We start from the raw sequence: 9,172 nt of genomic DNA, 5'->3' as shown, positions 1-9,172 counted from the left end.
TTCCCCGCGCATCCCGGAGAACGACCCTGCCCGCGCAGTGGGCGGCACGGCAGACAGCCGAGCTCCAGCCGCAGGGACGGGAACATCTCCGGCATCCCTGGGCTCTCCTGCGGAAAGCGCTCCGGTTCCGGAGCTGGGCAGGGCGCCCCGCTTCCCTCTCACTCCCGGCTTCCGGGGGTATGCTGCCGGGGCCTGGAGGGAGTGGAATTTCGCCGCTCTCAGCCTCATCCCCGCCTCGGTACCGAGCGCGGGCGGGAGCTAGCGTCCCGTAGGCTTTAAGCACAGGGTTTAAGCCTGGAATAGGGGAAATCCTGCCTGATGCGAGACGCCTTGGGAGCCCCGCCACCGCAAAGCTCGTTCCCAGCCTCCTGCAGGGAAGGCTGGGTCTGGCGACAGGGTGGCTCCCGACCGGCCTGGGACACAGTCCCCGGGACACAGCCAGTCCCAGGATACGGCCAGTCCCGGGACACGGCCGATTCTCCGGGACACGGCCAGTCCCAGGACACATTCAGTCCCAGGTTACGGCCAGTCCCGGGACACGCCCGCCTCCAGCCCCACCAGGCTGGGACACTTTTACCTCAGGCACTCCTCGACCACCCCATCGCCCGCCCTCCGGTCAGGCACAACGGCGGACGCCCGAGCCTGGGGTCCTGGCGGCGCGCAAGGCCCCGCCTGCGCGGACGAATGGGCTAAGACCTCGCCGCGCACGCGCACGCCCCTCTCTTCCGGCGCTGCGATGGCGGACAAGGAGTGAGTGCTCTCCCTCCTGCTCCATCCACCGCCATCCGGGCCCATCCGCCGCCACCGCGCCGCCTGGCCACTGCCCCCGCCGCCCCCTGGCCGCCGGGCCTCCACCGCGGCCGGCAGCGGCGGAGATAGAGCCGGCCCGGCCCGGCCCGGTCCTGCTGCTGCCGCCGGCCCTCGGCGGGGCGGGAGGGGGAGCGGGCCCCGGGCGGGCCGAGGGTGCGGGCTGGGCGGCAGGGTCCTCCGGGCCGGGCGGGAGCGCGGTCAGGGGTGTGCTGAGGCGGGAGCAGGGAGGGATCGCACTGGAGCGGGAGCTCGCCCGGGTGGTTGCGGCTCTGTAAAGTTTTGCTGCGTCTGAGACTTTAAAATCTCTGGGATAAAAGGCAGCGGGCAGAAACTGATGCACAGGAAGTTTCTCAATACGGGGAAGAGTTTCTTTATTATGTGGGTGACTGATCACTGGAACAGGTTGCCCAGAGATGTTGTGGAATCTCCCTCACTGGGGATATTAAGAACCATCTAGACACAATCCTGTGCAGTGTGCTCTGGGGGCAGAGCAGGGAGATTGGACCAGCTGACCCACTGTGGTCCCTTCCAACCTGACCCATCCTGTGATTCTCTGAATAGCCAAACAACTTTAAAGTGCTATGAAATAAATTTCAGAGTGCTGCCAAATTTGCTTGTCCTTTTCAAGCACCTGTTGAAATGTTTATTAAACAGAAATTCTCTTTGAACCAGTCTTTGTTTTATTACAAATTGTGCTACAGCAAGGTAAGGAAAAAAAATTTACCACTGGAGTAATGTTGGTCTGTGCAGTCATCCATCCACAAAGGTTGTGTCCAGCAGTTGGTCTGTCAGGGTTCCCTGTCTTGAAAGGGGAACTGTGCAGGTTCTGAACCCAGGAAATCACCTAGTTCAGTCCCAGGGAAGTGTCCTGGGACACTACTCTGGGCCTGGGAACAGTGGGAACAAGGAAGACGCTGCAGTGAAGTGTCTGGAGGCAGTGAGGCTTGTGCACACCTTGTGTTGAAGAGACAGCATTGGTGTTTGTTGTATGGAACAGTGTTCTTTGGGTTTTTTCATCTCGACTAAAAGAGGTGGTTTTTTTTTTTGTTTCCTCTTAGAGCAAAGAAGGTGCCCTCTGTGCCCGAGAGCCTGCTGAAGAAGCGGCAGGCGTACGCGGCCTTGAAAGCCAAACGGCAGAAGAAGATTTTGGCTATAAAAAAGGTGAATATTCGTTGATCCTTTGACTTAGATTGTTTGTCTGTTACAGTATCAGTTGCTGCTACTGCTGACGTGATCCAATACATGGTATTTAGGACAAGCATGTTGATATTTTCTTCAAGATTTGGAATAAAATATGCTTTTTTTGGTTGATAACAGACCAGTTTCAGTAAGTCAAGGTTCAAATGTACAATTGTCTGTCACACTGAAGTTAGTCTTGTACAAGGCAAGAGGTTGCAGCCTTTGTGAGGGTGAGCTTGATGCATGATCGTAGAATCACGGAATGTTAAGGGACCTTAAAGATCATCTAGTCCCAGTCCCCTGCCATGGGCAGGGTCACCTCCCTCTAGACCAGGTTACTCAGAGCTCCATCCAGCCTGGCCTTGAAGACTTCCAGGGATGGGGCATCCACAAACTCCTTGGGCAACCTGTTCCAGTGTCTCACCACTCTCACAGTAAAGAATTTCTTCATAATATCTAACCTATATTTCCTCTCTTTTAGTTTGTACCCATTACTCCTTGTCCTGTTCCTACAGTGCCTGAATGAAGGATTGGGAATGATAGCGGTGTTCAAGGCAGAGCAGCACTGCTGTGTAACAGCCTGCCAGGCTCTTTAGAGCATCAGTGAGGGTTCTTCTGAGCTGTGAGAGCTCCCAGCTTCTGAGCTTCTGAGCTGGGAAGTTCGGGAATGTGGCACATTATTTGAAGGTGATTTGATGTGTTTAAAAGCTTTATGTAACCCTAAGCAATTCCCAATTTATTGCAGTACCGTAAGGCACAGAGAAAACTCATCTATGCCAGAGCCCAGGCTTACCACAAGGAGTACAGGCACATGTACCGGCAGGAGATCCGCATGGCCAGGATGGCCCGGAAAGCTGGCAACTACTATGTCCCAGCTGAGCCAAAACTGGCATTTGTGATCAGGATAAGAGGGTAAGGCTGAGTACAGGTGTAAGCAATTTTATGTTCAAAAGCACTGGAGTTAACTTTCCTGTTACCTCTGTGTTTTCAGGGCTTACATATGTAAATAAGATCAAGCCTTCCACCAGTGGCTTGGGCAGTGGGTGGCAGTATGTTGTACATGCACCAGAGGTGTCTGTATTAAAGTGTCAAATCATTTTGCTGGCTGGCTGTTGTCTTTAGGAATCCCTGATTTTTAAGAAGACAATGCTGCAAATATGTGCAGACAGTCATTCTGTCTCACCTTGAGCTTGATAAAATTACATGTCCTTATTCCCAGACATTCTGCTGAACTTTTTTTCAAGTGTTTGTTTAATTCTTCAGTATGATGTTACAAAAAACTAACAGAAGATGTGATTGGAAGAATTATGTTCAGGAGAGTACAAGGCTAGTTCTAAGTTGTTTCAGTACAATACTTTCAATTCATTTCATGGAAGTAGATATTTTAACTTAACACTGAAATATACGTAAATAGTAATTTAGTTACTAAGGTTGCTTTGTGTCATTGCCGAAACAATGATGCTTTTTTATGTGGGAACAATGCTGTTGTGTCTTTTTTAACCTGTTCCCTAGTGTTTCTGGGATGTTGATAACTGAGGATTTTCCCCTCTGTTCTCCAGCACCAATGGTGTCAGCCCTAAGGTCCGCAAAGTGTTACAGCTTCTTCGCCTGCGTCAGATTTTTAATGGCACATTTGTAAAGCTCAACAAAGCTTCTATCAACATGTTGCGGATTGTGGAGCCCTACATTGCCTGGGGGTGAGTGAAATGGCCAGTTTTACCTAATATTTTTATCTTCAGCGTACTTTCCTTCCTTTGAATTGAAAACATGATTAAGGAAGTGCTTTAAAGGTAATGCTTGATGGATATGATTGCTCTCTCATACTGGTGTTCTTGGGAACCTGGTGCAAGTAAAATTTGCTTCCCTGTTGCTTTTGTATTTACATTTGGGGCGTGCTGAAATGATTTTTAGTTGTTTATTATGGGAGTCTAAATCAGGGATGTTAACCTGGAATGTGGCTTGCAAAGGCTTCTTTTTTTTACCTTGACTGTTGCAGGTACCCCAACCTGAAGTCTGTGCATGAGTTGATCTACAAGCGCGGTTACGGCAAGATCAACAAGCAGCGCATCGCTCTCACTGACAACAGCCTGATTCAGAAGCGCCTTGGTAAACACTGCTGAGCAAAACTAGGCACCAGCCTGGTGCCTTGGGGTGATCAGTGCTGAGCTGGACATTGGTCCTTGTGTGTCTCTGGAATATACTAGGGTTTTAAGTTTGTAATTTTAATTGTAAACTCCTTGACCTTTAATAGGCCAGTAGATCTTTCAGTAATGAAAAAGCGCTGCAGCAGGAAAGAATCATCATCCTTAGCTTTGAACTTTCAGGCTTAATGTTAGACATTTTGTCATAGACTTTTGTGATCTGGTAAACAGACTGAATTTGCTGAAAAAAGAGCTAGCTAGTAAAAGCGATCAGTGTATTTAGTAAAAATGAAGGGTGGTGATCAATTGTTGGGATATGGACTGCTCCAGGAGGCTCCTTTTGCAGTTGTGCCAGGATGAATGAAAGCAAATGCTTTAATCTCTCCCTTTTTTTGGCTCTTGATTTGCATTTTGCTTCAAATTAGGCTGTGTCGCGTTTGTTCCTTTTCCAGTGCAATAGATCAGCAGATTATAAACTTACAAGTATTGTGTTTTAATCACTTTTCTTTTTACCAGTGTATTTTATGAGCAGTTAACTTGTAACATGTTGCTGAAGACTGGAAAGGCATTAAGGAAACATGCTGTTGCATTATTCATCAGCCTAACTAAATAGTTCAATGAATTTTTGTGGGCCACTCGTAACTGTGGTTTAAGTGTATTTAATCTAGCTTTTCTTGAAAGTACTTTCCTAAGATTCTCTAAGAGTTGTTGTTTTTTGTTGTTCCTCCTTGCTGGTTGCAAATATTTAACAGTTGAAACTGATACCTCTTTCCAAATGTGCCAACTAAATGTTGAGGTGGTTGCAGCAAGTCCATTTTAAATGGAAAAGTCAATCATTCAGCGACTGCTTTCTGACTTCCTCAAGTCAGAAGTTTTTCAAAATAAGTAGGCATGACAGTAACAACATAATTTTTGGCTTGTTATTGACTAGTGGCTCTGTAGTCTTTCTGAAAACAATGTTTCTGAATTTTAGGAAAGCTTGGCATCATCTGCATGGAAGATGTGATCCATGAAATTTACACTGTTGGCAAGAATTTCAAAGTTGTGAACAACTTCCTTTGGCCCTTCAAGTTGTCCTCTCCTCGGGGTGGAATGAAGAAGAAAACAATCCACTTTGTGGAAGGTGGAGATGCTGGTAACAGAGAAGACCAGATCAACAGGCTCATAAGGAGAATGAACTAATGGTGAGATATTGCCAAGGGCAATCCACTGTTCCAGCTCTGCTCTGTAGGCTGCTGCCATTATTGTCAGACATTTAGGATTAATAGATGCTCACTCGTGCTTGGGTGGTACCTACAGCGTAAATCTACTTGGACAATACAGTGTTCTTGTTTTATTTGTGAAGTTTTACTTAAGCTTAAACATTTGTGAAGAAATTAAATTATCATTGTAGCTGATATGTTTAGGAAATACAAACATTACCAATAACTTGTTTTAAAACTTTATTTGGTTTTAAGATGGGAAGCCTTGAGATCTTGGCTAAAACTTTCAGCCCTTATTAATGACTTCTTAATCTGATTCAAGTCTTGTGGTTGCAAGTACAGTGTTTTTTCAGGTTGTCTATAAAAGCCTGCTTAGGACTGGTCTAAATTTTCAGCTTATTCAAGCTTCAGAATGATTCAGTTAGAGCTTTCAGGTATGATGACCAAGATGGTAATTTTGAAAGACTGATTTGCCCATTTGAGTTGTCTGTCATTTAGAAATGGGAAGGGTTATCAACACTTAGGTAGTTTACAGTGACATCTAAGTCCTGAAGGCAGGATCTAGTTCAAAGGTAGGATCTGGTTCAAACAATCTACCTCATCTATTGTTGTCATTCTGCTGTTGCTGCTTTAGTGAAAAGTCTCAGCCGTTCAAAGCCAAAATTTTTTCAGAGTTCTTGCCTTTGCTTTTTACACACTAAACTAGCTTTGGTGTTGCCCATACCTTATTTTAAGTCAAGGATAAATGCCCTTTTAGTGTGACAGGTATGCTGGAGGAAAGCTTCATTGTGTTAGGGTGCTTTGAAGGGATAACAGGCAAAGACCCAATTCTCCCTGAATCGATTCCTCCAAAGCCAAGAAGGTTTTTTGGTTGGCTTGTTGGGGTTTATTTGGGGGTTTTGGTGATGTTTGTTTGGTTTTTATAGGGTTTTGGTTTTCCTTTTACATTAGATATGCAGTTTACTTAGGAATTCTTAACTTTGAGTGTTAGTTAATAAAAAAGGTACGTAGTGTTTTGAATTTACAGCGTAAAACAGGTGCAGTTGCTATTTGGGTGAGTTCTCAGAAATGAAAGTTTCTGAAGGGAGGAAAGTTTTGCTTTGCTTTGGTTTTTTTTTCTCAAGTCTTTTAAAAATATTCTTACAGCCAACAAGGCACAGCAAGCTGAGCTCATTGAGGTCTGCTGTCTGTCCAAGGAGCAAAAGGAGTTCTAGGGAATACTTCCTGTTTGACTGACAGCTTTTATTGAAGCTTTTTTTGTAGGCTGCTATCTTCTTCAGTTTTCACCCCCCCAAGCTTCTTGCGTGTGTTGTTGTTACCTCCATCTCTGAAGTCAGCAGAGTTTTAAAGCACTGGTTACATGGCACTTTAGCAAAGTAGTTGCTAACTGGGGACAGTGCTCTTACGAAGCTCTTTATGTCAACTGTGGGAAGAAGTGGGTAGCTTTGAGAAGCAGAATTGCTGTAACATTTGGTGTCTGGGGTGATGTTATGTTACCCATACTAGTATTGTTGTAGAAATTTTACTGCTGGTGGCAGAAGGTTCAGTATTGGCAGATGTTTCCCTGAAGTAAGTGCATGAGGCTTCATAACCAAGATTACGGAAAACTAGTTTCACCCTATACCTCTGTCTGTTTTTGAGTATAAGATGGAAACTGCTGGTTTTTAATGGAAACACTGCAGCTTTTTTGTCAGGGTAGATCCCTTCTCCATCTTCCCTGCCAAACATCAGATGTATACTGGTGGTCTTGTTTTCAGTAGCCTTTTTAGAGGAGGGAGGCTTCTAGTTCACTACTGCAGTGTAAATGCCTGTGAAGGTTAGTACATTGGCAGAGAAATTAGGGGTATTCAGCTGGTTCCTCGTGTTTTTTGTTGGACTTGTAGCTCAGCATCCCACGTAAGTGACATACATCAGGGCTTTACTCCATCTATTAATTTGGGAAGGGACCATGCAGTTTCTTATTTTATGCTTACAAGCAGTTGTTCTGCTTCGACTGCAAACATAAAACATACATAACTTTGTAAATCTAACATAACTGACTGTTCTTGTCTCTTCCACTCTCTACTCCTGCTGTTTTCCTACTGCTTTGAATAGAGTGCATGCTTAAAATGCAAGTAGCTTACAGGTACAAAAAAACCCAACGTTGTAGTTTCTACTGAGGTAATGGGCAACTAGAGTAGTAGGTTCAGGTGATGTGCTGACAGTACTCTTTAAATACTGTCATTATGAAGGGTCATGTATCTGAAGACGAGTATTCCTCTTTCCTGTATGTAGATGGTTTCTTGCTATTTGTCTTTATTTCTTATTACTTAAGTGACAGTCTCAAATGAATTAAAAAATAGACTTTGAGAACTGATTCCTTTATATAGATTAGGGGGAAAGAGCATAGTACTTGATAGCAAATTTTTACAATTCAGTATTGACCGCATACTGAATTTCGTTTCTTTTCAAGCAAACTTTACAGGAACTCATCTCAAGTCAGCTTTTTGGTTTTGTATGTAAATAGTCCATGAAATGTGCTTAAAATGAAAGTGCAGCAAAAGTTAGAATATGCACAATGTCTCCACACATCTTTAAATATCCAGTTCAGGTACCAATGGTTCAGGGTAGAAATGTTTATCCTGTTAGGTCTGGCACTTGAAATCTGTGTTTTCCGTGAAGAGATGTTAATCTAGAAGTTAGTTATTGTGTGGAAGATTACTGCAGTCTTAAATCCTGTGAAATGAGTGTTTTCAGCCCAGATTGTAAACTGTAAAAATGTATTACTTTCTCACGTGGCCAGAGTAGTTTCTGATCTACATGTGCATAATGATAACCTTTTTCTTTTTTTCCTTGCAGATACAGATGCCCAGCTGCAATATTTCAAACTCTGGTCTGTTAATAAAACAATCTTGCACAAAACAGCCTGTTGTCTCCATTGGTCTCATTTTGTGACCCTCTTCCCAAGTGGCAACGGTTGCCAGGTTCACTTTGGAGTAATCTACTTTAAAGAGCCGTGTATAGTTCGAATTAGCAGTATGTAGATACTGTTTACCCTCATTAGGAGGAAAAAAATTTGGAAGGATTTGTGCAGGTAATAGATGGGGTTTTACATGGCAACATTTATTTTTGTTGTGATTAAAAATACAGTAAATTACATACTGAGCTGTATGCTGTGAAGGGGGCAGGATTCCTACATAGTTGCAGTGCACCAAAAAGCTGTGTGAAAATTTTTCTATGTAAAGAAGCAGCAAGTGTAAATTGGTTCTTAACATCTTAAGATCCTGATTTCAAGATTGTAATTACTTCCAGCACTGAACATCTTCAGGTATCTTTTACCAAAGGAAGCATGAAAGACTTTACAAAATAGCAAATTATTCTAGATAATTACTCAGTTTAATTACGTAATTTGTTTGCAGTGTTTTACTGCAGATCTTACAGAAGTGGAGACTGCAGGATTCATGATATGAGCAGTTGTTGATAATGTGTAGATGTAACACTGGGACTAGTAAAACACGTAACTGCATTCAAACTGATTTCTCATCTTGCAAGCACTTTACTGGAGGAGTCTTAGCCTGCCAAGGCATTTGGTGCAACAGATGAACAGGTTGTGTCTGCTCTGACTGAAACACTTTTTTCAGGTACAGGCAAGCTGTATTTACATCACCAGTGAAGAATCTCCATTTAAAAATCGCTGGCATTGATTTTTGTTTTTTATGTCAAGTTGTGCAAGAGCTTATTTCTGCGCTTCAATCTAAATAAAACTTTGTAACAGCAATGCTTGTTTATTGAAGCTTGTCAGAAGCTAGTTTTGGTTTAAAATAACTTGGGAAATTATGATGGCATGTTAACTAAAAATAG

General features: G+C 43.9%; 1 protein-coding gene across 1 annotated transcript; it reads left to right on the top strand.

Annotated features, from left to right (window-relative positions):
* Nucleotides 1-641: 641 nt before the first annotated feature.
* Nucleotides 642-8,235, top strand: RPL7 (ribosomal protein L7). The gene is made up of 7 exons (XM_027638937.1): nt 642-750; nt 1,869-1,971; nt 2,735-2,901; nt 3,549-3,686; nt 3,986-4,095; nt 5,104-5,314; nt 8,171-8,235. The coding sequence occupies exons 1-6, from the start codon at nt 737-739 to the stop codon at nt 5,310-5,312; spliced, it is 741 nt and encodes a 246-aa protein (XP_027494738.1). The 5' UTR covers nt 642-736; the 3' UTR covers nt 5,313-5,314; nt 8,171-8,235.
* The last annotated feature ends 937 nt before the right edge of the window (nt 8,236-9,172 follow it).

This window comes from Corapipo altera, unplaced genomic scaffold, assembly GCF_003945725.1.
Source record: "Corapipo altera isolate COAL_440 unplaced genomic scaffold, ASM394572v1 49, whole genome shotgun sequence".
NCBI lineage: Eukaryota > Metazoa > Chordata > Aves > Passeriformes > Pipridae > Corapipo > Corapipo altera.
Note: the sequence above shows the minus strand (reverse complement) of the source record. Positions and strands in the feature narration are given on the sequence as shown.

What these genes read in the sequence shown, in the direction of transcription:
- RPL7 (XM_027638937.1), top strand. An exon ending in AGATTTTGGCTATAAAAAAG is followed by an intron (nt 1,972 to 2,734) that starts GTGAATATTCGT and finishes AATTTATTGCAG; the next exon opens with TACCGTAAGGCACAGAGAAA. An exon ending in TTTGTGATCAGGATAAGAGG is followed by an intron (nt 2,902 to 3,548) that starts GTAAGGCTGAGT and finishes TCTGTTCTCCAG; the next exon opens with CACCAATGGTGTCAGCCCTA.